General features: G+C 37.2%; 1 protein-coding gene across 1 annotated transcript; it reads right to left on the bottom strand.

The window, feature by feature from the left end:
* Nucleotides 1–363: 363 nt before the first annotated feature.
* On the bottom strand, nucleotides 364–1,561 carry LOC139729022 (uncharacterized). Its single transcript, XM_071639945.1, has one exon. The coding sequence runs from the start codon at nucleotides 1,463–1,465 to the stop codon at nucleotides 899–901; it is 567 nt and encodes a 188-aa protein (XP_071496046.1). The 5' UTR covers nucleotides 1,466–1,561; the 3' UTR covers nucleotides 364–898.
* Between the last annotated feature and the right edge of the window lie 19,383 nt (nucleotides 1,562–20,944).

The raw sequence follows: 20,944 nt of genomic DNA, 5'->3' as shown, positions 1-20,944 counted from the left end.
GTATATCTCAGTTAACATTTATGTGTACAATGTTGGTCTATTAACTCCCTCCTCTCTTTCTCAAGAGGAATGTGGTAATGTCACCTGAGATATGTACATAAATATATATACAAAATATATATTTAAATATATATACAACATATATATTAATGTACATAACATTCCTCTCTCTCTCTCTTAAAACACAACAGCGCTTCTCACATCTTACGTGTCATGCAATGAATACCATGCCATTCAGCCACCCCAACCGCACATGAAACACGGACAGTTACAAAAATTCTGTCCAATACATCACCAATGTTATGTCCGTGATACATCAGCGCACGCTAGTTTCGCGTAGAAATAAACATTCAGCAGCAAAAATATGGGATTTTAATTTTTTTTATTACAAAGGTTGGTTCATAATCCATGATTTATATAACGTTAAAAGTCTCTTGAGTTTCCATCTGGAGTATCCACATAAATAGATTTATAAAGTCTTTATGTACACGTACTCAAAGACGATATGACAATGCAAAAGTCCCTCCATCATGTCCATAAGTTGTTCACATTATTGGGCTGTCGCGAGTCGGATGAAATCGCTGATTAACAAGAAAAAGATAATGGCAAGTTCTCGAGAAGTTCGTCGGATTACTGATAGCATGATGAGACGCGATTCACTTGGAACTGGTCCTATTTCAGCGTCAGCTATTCATATGTCCCACAGTTGTATGATAATGCAGCATAAACATAAACAGCAAATGAATGGGGGTATCCACATGTTGACCATGAGATATGAAGACGCTGTCACACGAACACTACACGAATGGATATGTCACTGGGTTTGAATCTCCTTACAAAAATATCATACAAGTCTGAAATGTCACTCCACTGCAGCCTTTTTCAATGCGAGTTCTCTTTACTTTTTCGCTTTCTTCCCCTTGGCTTGCTTCTTCGCTGGCTTCTTTTTGGGTGCCTTTGTTGCTTTCTTTGGAGATGCTTTCGCCTTCTTGGCTGGCTTGGCTTTCTTATCAGCTTTCTTTGCCGCTGCCTTTTTCACTTGCTTCTTGGGTGCCTTCTTTGCTGGAGCCTTTTTGGCCTTCTTTGCAGCCGGTTTCTTTTTCGGCGTAGCTGCCTTCTTGGCGGGCTTTTTGCTCGACGTCGCCTTTGCCTTTTCTGCCAGGCGGAAGCTGCCTGACGCACCGCTGCCCTTCACGTGTTTCAGCTCTCCAGACGACACCATCCTCTTCAGGGCGAGTTTCACGTGGACGTTGGCCTTCGCCTTGTCGCCGACTTTGAAATTGGCGCAGATGTACTTCAGGATCGCCTGTCGCGACGACCCCTTCCGGTCTCCAAGAGCGCCGATAGCCCTGGTGATCATCTCGTTGTACTTGGGATGAGTTGCAGCAGCTTTTGGCTTTTGTGCCTTCTTTGCTTTCTTTGCAGGGGCAGCTGGGGGAGCAGCGGCAGCAGCAGTATCAGCCATTGTTATTATTGTGGTGAGACGTGAGTTTGAACGTGGATCAACCTCGTTGACACAAACTGCGTCGTTAGTCAATGAGTGTGAGTTCAGAGAGCTGGAAGGTCTGTCCACAAGGGCAATTCAGCTGAAAAGTAACGCCGGTGAGGACGCACTTGTATTTATAGTCGCTTTGCGGACGTCGGGGAAAGCTTGTAAATAGAGTCTGCTGCGAATCGTGAAAATGGCGGAGATAGATACCTATGTGTTTCTTACCTCAGATTTGGTTCGCTTTTGCGCAATGTTAAATCCATTGATTTCCTTTCTTTTCTTATGTGCAAAGACCTTATACATTCAAAATTTTACCACTCTGTTTTCGAGGCTCATGCCTTCCCTAATTTACAGAAAACGTGAGTGTTTTTCAAAACCTTTACAAACTTAGGAAAAGTGATATTCTTATGTTATCCTTTATTTATGGACTAATTAATGAACATTTCGAGCTCATCTTTTTAATTGTCTAAGAACAGTTTTTCAACTATACATTTCAACAAAACATGAATGAATTGGGCTGAATGTAAATATTCTATAAGGGGTAAAACCACCCCAACTAACACATATTCTGCCACATCCGCCATCTTGCTGTTTTATTTTTTCCAAAATAAAAGCAGAATTTTACAAAATATATTGATAATTTATGTAAACAAACGTCAACATAACGTCAGATAGTTATATTGAAGTGTATACAACTTGAAATCGTGGAAGATTATGGCAAAATGATGACGTTTAGAGCAATTACATGTTTCATATTGTTACGTTCAAATGTGACCTCCGCCTGCGAAGTTCATACAACGGAGCTCGTCTATCAACCACACCTTCAGCTTTTAAATGTCAATTTTTCATCTTTAAACAACAAAAAAGTGACGTTCAAGGACTAGAAATGTCAAATATGCTGACAATACGAGATGTCAAATTGACTATGAGGACAATTTAGATAAATTACTTCATAAAATGTGTCTGAATCAGTTTGTCGTATGTTCCACCAACGCCGCTCGCGTTGCTTCTTCGCAAACGAAATTCATCGCTGCGATGCGGATAGCGCGGTATATGCAGGCGAGTTTCGCTTTTGAGCGATGAAAAGAAAGATCGAAAAGAAGAAAATTTTGACAATTAGTTTACAGGAATGTTTTGCCTTTTAGGATGATATGGTCTTATTTGGATTAGACACATATACGATAAAGAGCCAAGAACCTGAATTGAAGAGACAAGGCTGAAAAGCGTCGCTGTGATTTTAGTCACGAACGGACGATCCTGTCATTCGGGCATATCTCTCATTGGGGTAATACTCAATACCAGGTTATTGCTTTCTCGCTAGTAGTTTCCTGGTAACATCACTTGGCAACAGACACACAATTTCCATTTCATTTCCCAAGCTTTTGAGCTTCAGTTGTCATTTGGATAATAACAATAGGCCCTACATGTCCCACTTTCATAGAAATTCCAATGTATTTCTCCTTCTATTTCTCAAGTACGTACGAAGAATACAATGATGCTATATAGTCTTTCGTTTGTTACGTCGCGCATGACGGATACTATAATAGTACCGATGATTTTTCGTATCCGCTTGAAGTTTGTAAGCATTAAGCCATCTCAGTTACATATTTGAATCGTAATTCATGCTAATACTCTTTCCGTTTATCTTTTCAATTTATTGCCATGTTCCGATGACCTTTCATTCACTGTCATTCAACTTATTTGATGTATAATTACATATTGATATGAAATATACCGCGTACTTTAATATTAGCATTAAAGTCGTGGTAGATAAGCGGGAAAAAATTTTTGGATTTTTTTCTAGGCAGTCGAATCCTGTTCTTTGTCTGGTTTTTTTTTTCTTCATCTGGTCGATATATTTACATATTAGATTAGTCATTCATATACCTGACAAAGTGGTTTTTACATGATGTGCTGTTTGACGTTAATGGATCTGGCAAAAGAGATCTGTAAAGTCGTATTATTCATCTTCCTTTGTTTATGGGTTTAACGACTGCACCGTGCTCTTTTCCGTTTCTTTACATCAAACCGCCTCAGTGAAATTTTTACTTATATTTCAGTCATATACGCTGTTAAGTAGTTCAGACCCACTGTGATTCTTAAATGATAATACACACGTAAATCATACGTGTATATCATAAGGCCTACACACTCTCATTTTACGTAACATAACTGTATTAGTGGATGGTGTCTCTGCTGTAAATGCTCAGAAAAATTATCAGTTCTCCACGATTTTGTTGAACTTGCCCTGCCACCCAAATGGAAAATGAGGCTTCCAGTGTGCATAATCAATCAAACAATTGAATTACCGAAACAAAGTCACAGTAAAAATGTGCCGAATCGATCGTCAGCAACATTTAAGTTATACTTTTGCAACCCTTTTCGTCAGCAACCCTATACAAGTTATTTATAAAGGGAACGTTGGGTGGAAAAGACCTGAGCTCATAAGCAATTCAGTATATTCTCTCCTTCCCTACGATAAGACAATAGCATAAAGGTTTATAAAAGAGAACCTCCTTCAATCCAATCAGACTGCATGCCTGGGTTACATAACTTATTATATGTTTTGTCTGTGGTCAGAGACGAGGGGTGACAAAAAGGGTTCTCTTTTACCCATTCATGGTGGTGGCCGAAATTACATAACTTGTATTCGACTCTGTCTGGCTGATTCTCAATAAAATACTTAAGGGCAATACTTTTGGCGAATCATCATCCCATCTGGACTGCCCATTATAAGCTTTTGTTTTATGGAATTGGCACTGGCCGCCTGAGCCGCTTGAATAAATCTGATAACTCTGGTAGATGACCATGAATGGCAGCTGCCTCCGCCTCTAGGGGTGATTACACATAATAAGCCCACTTAGCAGGGTGATAATAAATCAAACCTCCTGTCAATTGAAGTTGATATAGGGGAACTGAGGTCTATAAGCTATAGACTATTGGTACTTGCTTCTACTTCTACTGGGTAAATTAACACCAGAACTTTATAATTTCATCTGATACATGCTTGTCACTATGGTATACAATTTAGAAGATGTGGTCAGTTCGATAAGTTGTGATATCACGTGATCATACTGCTTCATACAGTCACTTCGTGAAATGTCGCCAAGCAATTGTGACATTGCGCTGTTTGGTACAGACAGGTTGTGAAATATCACTTCGTTTTCATCACGTTTTACAGAATACGTATGATTTCATCTACCTAGGCCTACTTGAACTTTCATTTCCATCAGCAAACTAACATTCATATATGCACTGTGCAGGGGAAACACCAAACGTTCATGTGAAAACAAACAATTTTCATAGTTATCAAGTACTAATTTATGATATATCGGCGTGATCATGCATGTCTACCAGCTCTTTTTTTTTTTTGAGAGTGGATCCCTCTTTTCTAGCGCTTTATTTGCTTGCATTGTTTTTCTTACACTATGCATTCCTTCGTATATATTTTTGTACTACACGTTCATAGCTTGTACTTCATTTCTTGTTTACTTGTATACTTTGTATGATGTGTCACTTTTTTTCGGTGGACATGAAGTATTTGATTTAAAGAATTTATAAACGTCACAGCTGACCAAATTTTCGCATCGGGGATAACAAAAAAAAAGCACACTGTAAATTCATACCACTAATTTGATATCAATCAACTATTGCCAATAATGATGACAATAATTACATTCGCAGATACAATACTATAACTGTATTGTTTTCTCATTGTTTAATGCTGAGTAAGTTAAATTCTCACTGTGGTTCCGCATTATTTCAGAGTGATATCACTTGGCAATATACTTTTTCATCAATTGTCATCATTATCATGATAATGATAAGGAGACAAAAAAGTCGAACGAATGAATGGCATTTTCATTAGTGTATACGGTACAAGTATCATAATTTTCTTCACTTACCCCATGATTATCCTTGAGTTAACTACATACCTGAAGATATACTTGTGACTAATAAATCTTGCGTTCACAATTTAACATCACAACAAATGAAGCATACGTCATTATGTCTTTAAGCAATTTGAAGATGGGTTACAAATCTAAACAAAAGGGAGAAAAAAATTAAAAACAGTTCTCAACTGTTAATTCTGACGTAATCTGAGCTAAAAGTCGAAATGTTCAATAATCATATTTCAATTAATATCAACATACGTGAATTTGATAATAATTAGGTAAAACTTTAAAAAGAAGTGCTACAGAGCTTTAGTTACAAAGATTCTAGTTCAATCGAGCAAAAAAAAAAGTTTATAATGCCCGCAAACACTTCACGCATTAAGAAACGTGAAATTAATCACAATATTGTACACTTTTGTATATCAATACATATACTCTATTCAATTCAATTCAATTCATTTATTTTCATTCTTCTCTTTTTTTCCAACAGAACACCACACAGTATAGATTAGGAATTATATCACAAACGTATACATACAACTTTACAAATGATATCAAATGATACAAATAAAGTTATATATATGTATATATATATAATGCATGCATGCTTGCAAAAATAATACAAGGTTATGCTTCAGTTGAGAAAAAACAAGAATTGAGAGGTCCACTAAAAAGCAAGCTTGTAGATTGTGAACCACTCAAAGGAAAATTTAATGAAATATTTATTTGCATATACTTAGCACAAATGTAATAATAAATACTCTCAAGGAGCTTAATACTTCTACTTGGCGTTTTACTACATCACAAACTCACAACGTTTCAATAGGGGGAGGGGGTAAGCATGTATTTTTTCATTATCATTAATTTAAGATATCTATTTCATCGCTTTCATTAGCTCTCGAGAAAGGATCAAATTTGCAAAGGAACTACCGACATTCAACGTAGAGGGCATTGAAGGAGACTCCGGCATTGTCCGGATGATTTCTAAATTTTTATACAACTATAAATCTGGTTACTGGTATACAGAGTTTCAGAATTTAAAGTGCTTGGGATGAGGAATGAAATTGTTTTCTAAACTCATGTATAAGAAATCACAATGAACAAGGATGATGACATGGCAGCTTCACCAATAAGAATGCATGAGTGGAGGCATTCGAGGCTCAGGAGGCTTGTTAATATTCAGGGAAGCAGAACAAGAGAAGAGGAGCATGTGTAGGGCCTATACATACTCAAGTGAACCTGTTATAACAAGGCGGTATTGTAATGAAATGCATTGCTACATTTATGAAATGTGTGAGCTTCCTATGTCATCATCCTTGTTCAACTGCAGTGTGATTTGTTTTGGGTTTTTCAGAGCATTGGCATCTCTGCTCAAGGACCACAATTAATTCCACACATCTATACATGGTGCTGTCGATTTATGTACTACATGATATGAAATTATTATTATGCAATTCGTCTGGACTCCCCCTCGAAAATTTTTGACAATAAGTCACCATTGCCGCAAGCAAACGGTGCTGTGTCGAGATGATAACTATTATAGTAGTAGTGCAATGACAGCTGTGACAGTAATGATGATGATGATTACCATTGTTCATATTATCCATATTTTATTACTATTTAGGACCTATTATTGTTGATTTTATTACATTATCATAATTGCTGTTGTTATTGTTATTGTTATTGTTATTGTTATTGTTATTGTTATTATTGTCATTATGATTGCTGTTGTTATCATTATTATTATCATCATCATCATCATCATCATCATTATTGATATCAGCATCATCATGGTCATCATCATCATTATCATTAACTGCATTTAGACATAATATAAATATTCAGTTTTATCTCGAACTGTGCCTTTTTTTTACGATCCCCTTCGCCCCCCCCCCCCCAAAAAAAAAGAAATAATGATGCTGAATTTTAACAATAATTATAGATATGCCTTCGTGTATTCAATACATTATGAAATTTTACGGTTGTTGAAGCTATTCTCATTTTGTACCAACGTGCTGTAACAGCTTCTTCAGCATATCTTCTACCCGTGCATGTTTATCTGGGTATATCGTTAATATCATATTTAGCGATTCATCGATACATCAATAGTTGAAGTTATATGGTTTCAAGAAACTTACCTTTGGAGTAAATCAGTATACATTGATAAAGGGATGGTATAGTTTTGGTTGAGATTATATTGGGTTTCAGCTTTCCAACTTTGTTGTGAGATAATGAGAAACCTCTAATGAAATACAAAAGAGCATACAATGCTAAGAGGAATTCAAAGTTTATCTAACGAAAACTTATTTTGAAATGGCTGAAATATCCAGAAATAAAACGATCATAATAAAAGGTGAGACCCACCTTTTATTGAGACCACTTTGTTTAACTTTGTTTTTTGGATATCTCAGCCATTTTAAAACAGATTTTCATCAAATAAACTTTGAATACCTCTTGAATTGTTATGCTCTTTAGTATTTCGTAGGTGGTTTCTAATTATCTCGCAAAAACGTTAGAAGCTGTAGTTCCCATCTAAAAAAAACCCCTAAAGATCACTTTGAATGTATTAATTGTCAACGTCATCACTCAATACCGTCACGGTGATGCACTTGAATAATGTACACCGTGACCAGGGACCTGAAGTGACCAGATGCCACTTTGTATAAAGTCAATTCCCTTTGTTACGATTTTCGAATTGTCTCAGCAGCTTACTCATATGGTATGGAACGTATAGCGAGGACGTTTCTGTATTAAAAAAAAACTTTAAAAAAATAGGCATGCAGTATGCGCAGAGGATAGCGACTTTCTCATCTTCTCTTTGTTTCTTCTCTCTCTCTCTCTCTCTCTCTCTCCTTCTCCCTCTCTCTCTCTCTCTCCCTTACTATGATCGTATAGTGTTTTGTTTCATCTCTCTCTCTCTCCCTGTCTGGCTGTCTTTGTCTATACTGCATGTTATTAGCGATATAGAGATCTTCCGCATATTCTATGTACATGTGTATATGTATGTATGTATATGATACTTTGTGTAGAGACAGAGATAGCGAGAGGGAGAGATTTTGATGTTACTCATGCTATAAGATCATACTACTGTAAGTTAGATTTTCAGTGAATTGCGAAGAGGTGGGACAATGGTTTTCTTTTTTGTACTCTATTAAATGAAAAACAGGAAGCTATAAATAATCAAATATCAATATAATAATGTCAAGCTGTTTCCGTATTTCTGTAAAGTTGTGCTAAGGTCAATATGCACCTTATTCAGAAGGTGTTGTAGCAGCAGCAGTACGCGAAATTAACCCATTGCTTATCAACATCAACGGATCCAGTGTTCAAAGTCTACAGAAGTCTAAAATGATCGTGAGGAACGTGTTTAAAACGAAGGATGCCTAACCTTGTTCCAAAACAGGATGAGCGTCGGAGTGCATAGTGCATGCTGTTGCTATAATGTTGCTACAAATTAGTATAAACCATGTTCTCTTAAAGGCATGATTTACCATTTGCAGATGAAACAAAAACCAAGTATTAGTGCATCCAAATAGTTCTAAAATGTGAGTTAGAGATAGAAACAATCAATTTAAAAGTTTGAATCAGTATAATCAATGTTAGGTATGGTTAAATATACAAAATGTGAACAATGGTTATAATAAAAATGTTTCTGGACTAAACCGTCTACAGTTATGGTTTATTGAGAATAACAATGATATCTTCTTATATTTTAGGCTTTGTATAAAAAAAAAAATTATGTGCTAGGATGTTGTGTGATACAACTAACCTACACATATGCATCAAATGTGACATCTTGACAATTTTTAAATCACTGCTCCCAAAGGTAAACAGGACCTTTAAGACCTCTGTATTGTATCAATGTTTTGGCATTTATATATTTAGGCTGCATGAGAGCAAAGGAGACGGACAACGAAAGAGAGAGAAAACAGCGATTTATATCACGATTTTATTTCTTGCCTCTGTTCCTGTTGACCTGAGCGCAAAAAGCGTGATTTGAATCTCATTCAACTCGCGCTTTTTCTGTGTGTGAATGAGCCTAACAACAGCATAGGCTACATGGCTTATCCCATCCAGTGCTTATCCCTATTTTGCGATCTGAATACGGAGAGATTATAGCCCCAGGGAAACTTGATACTCGAGGCGCGTCCGCGCCATTTTGCCCGCCCAGCGCTGCAGCGTCGTTTATGTAATACCATCCGTCCCATATCATTCAGCACTTCCGGTATATCAAGTGATGTGTAATGCAACACCTTCATTCCTAGGCAATACCAAGCCCAGGACAATAACGCCTATAAGAAAAGCGGATAGAAATTTTCCGTATCATGCTAGTGAAAATCACTTCAAGTTATGCATGCGTCATGTGAAATCTCTTTACAGACCTCTAGAACATCATGATTATTATACTGTACAACACACTGTTTGTATTAGAATAAAACGGAAATCATAAATCCTCAAATATTTTCCTTTACCTTATTGTTGTACGTGCATACAGTATCTTTCGTGTCAAATCCAAGGCAAATAGTAATTGCTCAACGTGTATAATCGTGTTCGTATGCTTATGTCGAGCAAGTTAGACAGAATGAACGGGTTTTTTTTTCATCCTTTTCTTTCTCTTTCTTCTTCTTATTATACCTCCCCCTTCCCTCTCCATCTCCCTTCCCTATTACTTTCTGTCACCCTCCTCTTCTCCCCTATGGCTCTAATCTGCAAAGTTACCTTTTCTACCCCACCTGTTTTACACATTATACTCATATTTAAATTGTTTCCATCGACCCATTTACGCTTTCAAAGAATCTTTGCGTCAAATTAATGTAATGTCGACTAGGAAAATATTTGGAGAGATGGAAGTGTGTTTTCCCTCATCGTTCATAATTAGCACCTCTTAAGACACCCTTATTATATCATCAATGTATATAGTGGCCCGTCTCAGATAGAATATCAAAACGTGTATATCAGACAAGTTATGTCCATTTTTCTGATGCATAGCTCTCTAGTTCAGACTCCCTCCTTCATAGTACCCACCAGAATACGACTGAAACTTACGTATTCTGCTCTATAAGACAATAATCTATAACATATGTGTTCTTCTACAACTTGAATGCTATGGAAGCTAGCAGACATTTTTAATGATAATGAAGACATAATTATCATTGAATCTCTATTATTTCATGTAAGGATTTAGTAATTTCGTCGCCTTATAATGAGCGTATCTTTAGATTAACATTCGAGTGTTTTGTTTTGGCATTCATTTACTTTAATGATTCAAAAATGTCTGCTACTTCGATAGTTATTTCTAAGTTTCAATGAGCATATCATTTTCCCCAAGAGAAACCCACGATCTTGTTACATAGAAGGGTATCACTATCTCTCAGATAAAGTTACCCAGCGTCTTTTCTCTGCGCATTTTGATCTACATTTACAAGAAGACAACTCGCATTCGACTTGACTTTTAAACAACAGAATTTGTATATTTGTAACAAACGACAACAAATTTTATAGCATGATAAACTGAATTCCTATATTGCTATTTTTCCTTCTCAAAGGCATTATTTACCATTTGCAGATGAAACAATAAACCCAGCTTTAGTGCTTCAAAATAGTTCTAAAATGTGAGTCAGGGATAGAAACAACAAAATTAATGTAAAAATCTTAGTCAATATAATCAATGCAAAACGTGAAAAAATAGTTATAATTGAATTGTTTCTATAACAAACTGTCTACAGTTATATAGTTTGTTGATGAAAAATAGTGATATCTCCTTAAATTCTAAGTTTTGTGATACAACTGATACTACACTATACTACACATATGAATCAAATGTAATAATTCGAATATTTTCTAAATCACTGCATGCTCCCAATGGTATGAACCAGGGCTCGACACTAACGGTGGCTCGGTGGCCCGGGGCCACCAAAAACGCACATCGGGCCACCAAAATTTCAGAAATGAAGACTTTGGTGGCCTGATCGGGCCACCAAAAAAGGACGGATGTTTGCCTTTGGGCCACCAAAAATAAAAGTTAGTGTGGAGCCCTGTATAAACAATATCTTTAACCTCAGTCTTGCCTGGTTGTGCACTGGTTTATTTAGCAATATTAATCCATTATACAAACAAACAGAAAGAAATATTGAGTGCGGGGAGGGGATGCAGCTACCCCTTCCCCTCCCTGGCATATTCGTGAACTATTTTTCCTTTGATATCAAGGCAGATTCGTTTATCTCTATTTTTTGACGTGCAACCCTGAAACACAATGTGATGCCCTTATAGCATGACATTGTGTTCCCCTAACATTGCCTTGGTGTTAAATGCCTATTATAACAGGGATTCTGCAATGCACCTTCTGATTAGTATACATCACATTGGGACATGCCAGATCCTCCAGTGTCGAGTGGGATCAATCATTAACTTACAATAGTCTGTCCTCTCTCAGTCGACATACTCTCTCTCTGCACAATGTACCACATCCACTCCTTAATGTCAAACATATTGTATGTGAATTATGTGAATATATGAATGTATGAATATATATAAACATATGAATATGTAATATGATTCATTGTCTGTATAATATCTCAAAGCTATGATTCATGTGCTGTTTTCCAAATAACAAGACCACTAATGTAAATGAGTCATCTTTCAGTTTTGTACAGTTTACCCAAATTTTATTAGTATGAATGGTAGGCCCTAGTATTGTTAATGAAGGGGTAGACTACACACGCTAAAAATACTTTTAAGAATAATAGTTTATTACACGCTGTCATAATTGATCATCCTATCTGAAGCAGAGGGACAGAGTGTGGTGAAATAAAGAAATTATTAGCAAAAGTGATGCGTTTTAATCTACAAATTAAGAATTATATATTTGTATTATTTTCATGATAATCAGTTCTAATTTACATATAGGCCTTTTATCCGTGGTGTACATATTATTTATGCCATGTCATAGAAGATCGCAAAACATGTAAGAAGAAGACACATTACCAGTTCAATTTGAAATGGCATGATCCAAATCAATGAAGTGACCACATTATTCATACCACCTTCAATTTCGCTGCGTCAATTTTACTTGTCGATTATTACGCATAAGGACAAAAGTGCCTGCAAGTACAGCTGTCTACTTTGTGATGCGGAGAGAGACAATCTGCATAGCGCCCTCTTATACGACTCCAGAGGACCAGAACCCATCTTAAACAGCTACACGGGTATCACAAAAAAGTTGGACTGTATTTCTAGGGGCATGTCCTATTAGTTCTCCAGAGTCTAATTCCAATAATCTGTCAAATTTCTGTAGTGTGACTTAGTTTTGGGTGTAAAGTTTCTCTTGTATATTTTGAGTCACGCTTGGTTCAAATAAGAGCTTCAAAGGGCACAATCTATAGACATCATACCACAAATTTCATTCCAATTCATTCATCAAAAAAAAAAAACGAAACCACTAATGTCATTCATAAAAAATAATTTAATGGAATATGCCTACATTTTTATGGATTTTGCTATCATTCATGAATATATCATAGTGCATCTGTACATACCGACCTTGAAACTGAAAAGCAAAGTATAATCTTGAACCGTCTATGTTAGAGGGTCAAAAAGAAATTTCCGAACCAAGAAATACTTGGTATTAATATCATCATATTGATGTGCAATCAGTTCAAGTAAAAGTAAAAAAAGTAATAGCAATTGGATATTATCATCTGCTCATCTATTTGCATTAGTATTGTGACCGCTATCACTGCCTCGTGAAAGCGGATGAAAATGCAAGATTCCATTACATTTCTCATTTCATATGCCATTTCGATCAACTTCCAGTTATTCTGTTTGATTTTATATTCTTTTCAATCAGGTTGACAAGACATGGGAGAGCATTTTAGGGTTGTGATAGGGTTTTAGGTTTAGTTTGCTGTGAGGATTAGGAGTAGGAATATAAAGTTATGTTTGTGGGTAGAATTTATGTTTTGCTCAGCGTGCAGAGAGCAAGTGCGGCAGTAACAAATGTCATGGAACCATTGAAATGCCTTTCAAACATACGCTCCGCCCCCATCAAACACACACACACACACACACACACGCAAATGTACGTGTACATTTATAGGCAGAAAGACTTTAAGAGGAAATTCAACCCAAAATAAATATACTCTCAAAGAAAGAGAGAAAAATCTCTATTGAACGTTAAAAAAATGACATAAATTGGATAAGAAATAAGGAAGATATGACATTTTGAAATTTCACATTTCTTTGAAAATATTTCTTGACCAGTCCTTATGAATATTCAAATGAGCGAGTTGATGATGTCATGCCCTCACAATTTTTCATGCATATTACGTATGAACTTCGGAAAAATCGTTACTTTTAGCTGATACATGGTAAAAGCATATTCACATCCAAAAATATCAGAGTAAACATTACTTCTTTTTATTTTGGCTGGTTATAAGGCAAGTTTAACACTTATACAGCTGAACTATGAGGGTTTTTTTGTCATTTCTGTAACATGAAATGAATGAAAAATTGTGAGAGCATGACATGTGTTTTCCAAGAAATATTTTGAAGTTTCAAAAGTCATTTTTGCACTGTTCAGCAGGGATTTCCCCTATAATATGAAGTTAATACAACTTTGGAGTGACAAAACAACAGACAAAACACCAAATGATACAATATCAAAGAGGGAAACACCACAAATACGTTAAATGCTTAGACAGTTTTATGTGTCACTTTTAAAGAAATCCTTCAAGTTTTTCGACCCGAAAGATTACCATATAGGCCTATACAACATTATACGGCAGTTGCACTTACGCGCCCTTATGTCCCCCTTCTGCAACGAATACTTACAATATTAAACTGTCCACGTCACTCTCTATCTCTGAACACTACAGGTTGATCTGTTTCTCCCTCCTCCCCCATCTCTTATTTAACCCTTTCTGCCCCAGGGGCGGTGGACATTGTGTACGACACTCGGGTTTCCTGTGTCAATCGACTCTCAAATCACACAAAGGGTTAATAAACATTCTTGAAATAAAAATTATGTTCCAAACTCAAGAGCGGCTTCTCTTCTTTTCTCGTGTATATCTTGAGAGTCATATTTTTGTTTGGGCGCCCATGCATCAACTTACAATGGAGTTTATGCTGCCTTCCAGTTTGCAGCTAAAAATTCGCTCTTTCTCTCTCTCTCTCTCTCTTCAAGATTTATTATGTAACTCTTTATAGATAAATAACTGATAAGTGATTACCAAGTTTGTATATATTGTTTATAATAATGATTGTCTAATAATGTTTGTACGTAATATATTCACTAACAATTGTGTTGTTACAATACATACAATTAGAATTGGCTATATTATATTTTAGATCAAAGATTAATCCCCTGTAGTGATTCACACGATTAAACGTATTTCAACTATTTCAGAATATTTGCCTGTTTGACACTCCACTATATACGATTTGGAAAAGAGCATCACTTCATAAATTTTCCAAACAGAGCACCATTTGTGAAATGATGTCACAAGGCAATTGTGACATCACAAAGCAATTATGACATTGCGCGCTGCTTAATTCGTACAGTCACAGAATGTCGCAAAGCAATTGTGACATCACAAAGCAATTCTGACATTGCGCGCTGCTTAATTCTTACAGTCATAGAATGTAACAAAGCAATTGTGACATCACAAAGCAATTCTGACATCTCGCACTGCTTCGTACGGTCACTCTTTGAAATGTAAGAAAGCAATTGTGACATCACAAAGAAATTCTGACATCTACTTTGTGATACATGTACTAACGTAACGAAGCAATTGTGGCATCACAAAGCAATTTTTGACATCGCGCACTGCTTCGTACCGTCCCTGTACGATTGCTGTATATACGATTGTTATTCTTCAACATATCGCATCGTCCCCACACGACTTTTCACCTCGTAATTTTCCCCTCCTTTTGTTTAATTTTTTTTTTCATCCAAGAAATAACAGAACTATACTCTGCCTGATTTCGAGATTGCCTGCAAAAGTAGGCCTACTATTCATTTTGGGACTGTGCCCCCCCCCCATAGTATTTTTGGAATCACCTCTGCCCATATTTTTAACAGAAACTCTCAAGGCAAAGAATATATAGGGCCTATAATTATTACCTCCGCTAAGAGAGGTGGTTATGCTTTCATCGGCGTTTGTTTGTTGGTTTGTTTGTTTGTCCGTGTGCAAAATACATGTAACTCAAAAACTTGTGACCGGATTAAGATGAAACTTACAGGAAAGGCTGATAATGACACAAGGAACAGATGATTAAATTTTGGTAGTGATCCGGGAACTTTCATGGATTTTATTGGCAGGTAGGGTCAATGAACTTGGGAGTTCAAGCTGCGCATTTTGAGGTTTTCATACGCGCACTATGCGCTCTAGTTTCTGGTGGGGCGAGGCGCTCCGCGCAGATGGCATTGATGACGTAACAAAAGGCTTCTATATTGGGAAATCGGGCGATTTTCAGCACGCATATGGGTGGAAATCAAGAATCTATAACTTGGAAGAACAAGATCAGTTGTGGAAATGAGCTGCTTGGCGGAGGTCTGCGCTGTCAGAGTGCTTCTCTTGTTATTTTGTATTATTCTCTTCGACTAAATGGAAGCCTTTAGGCTTTAGGCCTATGCGTGAATATGTTTAATCTGAAATGAAATGAAGTTAAGTGAAATGAAATAAAATACGATATAACTACCAGTTACGCTACAAAAGGAAAAAAAAAACACATTTCAATTATCTGTTTGTTGAAGGCACATTCGTCTAGCCAAGACACCGTGAAAAAATCTGCAACATTGAACATATCAAACGATTTTTAATAATAGGGCCTACAATTTCTTGTACCTGTTCATTCTGAATATTGCACGAGTGTCATAATTTCTAACAATATACAGGTGTACGCCTAGTTGGTGGACAGGGATTTTGGTTCCCCCCCCCCCCCCCCCCCCCCCCCCCCCCCGTAATTGGATTCCCAGGTACGTGTGTTGACATAACGTCTTGCCATGTGCGATTAATGCGGAATAAAAACATCCGGGTATCGCACAAAGATACGATCCCCGACAACATTGCCCGCAACATCGTTTTGGACAAACGTGCAGTCAAGACATACTTTCTGGTGTTAACAGAAACCTCGAGAATTGACGGTAATACATGTCCACCTGCAGTTTGATAATTCTATGAGATTTATAAGTCAATATCAGAGTCAGACTGTTCACATCGGTTTATATATCCTTTATCAATAGGTCTTTGATACAGAATAAACTGACTGATTATTCAAATAAAGAAGCGAAAGTATGAACTGTTTCAGCGTTGCGTAGACTGATCAGCATGTTCTTCAAGGCAGGAGAATACAGTGCAGTGAAGTTCTGAACACACATAAACACCAGCCGAACAGTTTGGGCGCTAGGCGATCGATGTTCAAGCGCCACATGTCCACTGTAAAAGTGAATGCAACCTCCCCTCTCTCGCTTCTCTCATCTCGGAGCCACCAAATGAGACTCTTCTCGCTCCGATACGACGTGCTACAGAACAGGCCAGGGATGCGGTCTTTCTCGAGATGTACTAAGCAATTCAGATTGAATACCCTCTCTGACACATGAGCGGATGTTTTATCCATTATCATTTCGGAGGCTGGATTGGATTTAGCTACTGATTGCATCGGCAGGCCACCCTATTTCGAAAATCAACGTGAGCACTAGGTCACTTTTCTCCTTGTTCTTTTCGCGCGTCGAGGCCGCTGCCGTACCTTCGCCACGCTGACCGGGCTCCAAACGAACGTGAGGTAGCCGGCTTGACGCCCGGTAAGTCCCCGTGGAGTAATCGGTGCTCGCCGCTCGCTGGAGCTCGCAGTACACAGGGGCCGCTTGGGATATACTAGCGGCAGATTAGCATGATGGGTTTATGCAAAATTGATGAGACTGTATACAAATCTAGTTTATGTTACCATGGCATTAGGCTAGGGAGTGTTATCATCATGCAGAGCCATCTGTTGGCGTTTGATAAATGAGCAAAGGTAGTGCATCGATATTGGATGAGTATCGCATGCACACGATGCAACCAACGGTCGAATTCAGTCTAATGCACACACTGGAGTCGAGCAAGAATTTACCAAGACTTTCGGTTCACATAAAGACAAAATATGCTGGGATGCCTCTACCTAATTCAGTCATATCTTTTTGAACTTTGATTAGCTACATAGCAACATTTCATTTATGGAGAATGACAAGAGATTTCAGACTTGGTTATCAAACTTCAAGCTTTTTATTGACTATGCAGCATGCATGGTTCAAACTAATAACTGACATTTACTTTCATTTTCACCCCCTACTTCTTGTAGATTTAAAGAAGTAATACTGCGGGATATCATGTCATTTTCCTTGAGTAAAATCTTGTCGAATGAAAGAAACCAATCCAATTTGATAAATAGCGGTTCTAAGTTAGATCTAATGAGATTGTTTGAAAGACATTATATAGTTTTACGCAAACATAATTGATACAACTTGGATTGGATAAGGTTAGCAAGCAGACCTGTGTGTTAAATCTGCATCACGTTGAATTCTGCTAAACATAACATTCTGTTAAAATCTGGTTTACAGATGTTTTAAAATTGTATGCATATATCAACATTTCAGGTTGCTCCCAACAACCAAGCAACTTATCCTATTAGCCTAATTACCTACCAAGTACCATGGCAACACATAGTACTAGTAGTCTGTAAGTTAGGTTTCAAGTATAGAATTGTGATTGTGATCCGAGGAGTAGGCCTATGTGATAAGTGCTGCCTGTAGATGTTGTCAGATACAAATGTCCATAACTTTGAATAAATTTAGTAGTAAACAAGCTGAACAGACCGATGGGTGAAGTTCTGATATCCATGTTTCATTGACTATATGACATCACATACTGAATAAAATCGTACTGTAAGATTCTTGCAGTCTGCAAGAATCTTCAGCTAATTGAAGGAGGCAGAGAAGAAGAATCGGAAGGAGAAGAAAATTCCAGAACCATGAACAACAAAGTTCTTTCTTCTTTTTTATTTGTTGACATCTGACGAAAGATTATTGCGATTTAAATGCTTGACATGTACTGCGTTTCACAGATCAGTCATAACACACGCCATTGTGTGAGGTGCAAATTGTGAATGAAAAAATACAATGGAAGTCTCCATTTGGCTTGCAAGACAATTTTCATTAAATTACCTTGCCTTGAAAATGACTTTAAAAAGAAAAAATGTATATATCCTCAGTGACATCAATTGTTCTTTTTTAAGATTCTATTAGTCCATCTCATTTCAAATATGGCATCACAATCACTTGGACCACAGCAACATGTTTGTGATCTCAGTGGGTACTGCTTTAGCCATAAATGACAGATATCTAATAATGGTATTTTGTATGTTCAATTTACACCATACCTCTGTACTAGGCAACTTGAGCATTTAGTGGTACATGGTTCAGCTCATCTTCTGGAATCATTCCAGTTTGGATTGCTAAAATTCTTTGTGAATTAACATAATGTATACATGTAGTTCATTTTTTTTTCTTTTTTTTTTTAAAGCAGGAATATAAGGTTCAGAAACATTTTAATTGAGATATGTACCCTTCAACCTCCACCCCCTCCCCTATTTCCTGTGGGACTTTGATGTTGATGACAGTTTAACCCATTGAGGATGGACTGATTTTGCTACAACAGGCATTTCCCATAGACACCTGCCCGAGTATACTTGGGACTCAACCTCAATGGGTTAAACAAAAAAAAAACAAAAAAAGAGAGAGAAGCTTCTGAAATTTTGAGTATCAGTCATTATATACGAGTGTTACGAAACAAGTCAGGTGTATGATCCTGGCTTTAATACAGTATCTACTACCTGTACTTAACCAGTTGAGGACAGACTGATTTTGCTATACAATACACATTTCCCATAGACCCCTGCCCGAGTATACTCGGGACTCGTCCTCAATGGATTAATACAGTGCTCACCCAATAGTCGGAGCATCATTACTAGGCAACAAAAATTAAACATAACAAACTTTATGTCTTGTTTTCTCTGCTTGAGTGGAACCACATCCTGTTTTATCACATACATTTTAGCTGAAACACTTGTGAGAGAAGACTGCCCTGTAAATACACAGTTCATAGCTAAATGAGAAAGTTGCTGACTATCAGCCGTAAGGAGCCTTGAGCAGAGGTGCCAGATGGTATGTTTTTACCATAGTTGGCAGGGCTGTGAATTCAAAAAAATATATTATTCTCATTGTGATGGTGGACTACATAATACATTGTCTGGCAAAGAAATCTACTCCCAGGGTTGACTATGATTTCTTCATCTGATAGTTTCCATGACAGGGACAGATATTTTGAATACCCATGGCAACACTGTATCTTTCATTTATTGAATTTTCTTCCTCCATTTCAAGATTACTATGAATAGAAAATTGGTATTCTGTAAAAAGCAACAAACTGTGAGGAGAAGAGTATCCTATTGATTTATAATTTTCTCGTCCCATCACAGTGGTAAAAATGATATATATGCCATGGAAATGTTTGCCGTGATTCTGTAGCATCGTTTTAAAGGGGTATCCCATATTTCTGAGTCCTGAGCTAGCAACGGTGACTGTAACATGCTGGCAAGTGCAATGTATATACAAAATGTGATGCATTGACACATTTGTATGAGGTAGAAATTATCATTCTTTCATAGACTGTCTATTTCCAACTTGAAAGTGAGTTTTCAGCATGCAAGTGAAGTGGCAGTGTGGCTTCTTGCACTTTGACTACAGGCAGTTTCTTCTCTACTGTTCTTTTTTCAATGGAAATAGAATATTTATCATGTATTATGCCATATACAGCATGAAATTTCATTTGTATGCATGCAGTATAGTCAGGGGTGATGCCGTGAATTTTTTTGTTTATTTTATTTAGTTTTGCTTTAGTTTTTTTTTTTTTTTTGCGATGGGGGGGGGGGGGGGGAGGACAAGCCCTGAGTTAACAATTTGAGTTTATATTTCTCTTCTCTCGAATGACTAGAAATGAATGCAGTGATCATACTGTAGGCTAGCACGCAGGCTGGAGTGACTAACATGCAGACTACATTTCCAGAACGTCTGGAGGTTTTTTTTCCCGTATCCACTTTCTTTTTTATTTCTTTTTATTACCCTTTTTTAATTTGATGGAGTGGAGGGGACAAAAGCTCCATAGTGTATTGGTACAGCTTTAAACTTTAACATTGCTATTTACATACAGATAGAGTGCGCGTATTGGCCCTGGGGAAGGGTAGTATTCTAGTGTGCTGCGTGATAGGCTGACTGCGCACATCTTAATCAGATCTGTCTGGTGCCGTCAAGCAGATACGATTCAAGAGAAACTTGGAAACGAAATTCTCGGGGATAGAGATTGGAAAGTCTCCGGTGCATTTGAGATTCGCCTGGTGTAATATATATCTTCTTGTCATGCAAATTGTAGGCAAACAAATAAATCATTTAGCCGCTTCTGTTTTAAGCGGGTGCGCCAGGCGCTGTGCACAGCTGAACTTGTAGTCGTAACTCATCTGCGAGTTGACA

This window comes from Diadema antillarum, unplaced genomic scaffold (assembly GCF_040938485.1).
Source record: "Diadema antillarum isolate AM-2024a unplaced genomic scaffold, OU_Dant_1.0 seq00000216_RagTag, whole genome shotgun sequence".
NCBI lineage: Eukaryota > Metazoa > Echinodermata > Echinoidea > Diadematoida > Diadematidae > Diadema > Diadema antillarum.
This window is presented reverse-complemented; position numbering and strand designations above follow the sequence as displayed.

Coding starts and splice junctions, on each gene's coding strand:
- LOC139729022 (XM_071639945.1), bottom strand. CDS start 1,465: ATGGCTGATACTGCTGCTGCCGCTGCTCCCCCAGCTGCCCCTGCAAAG.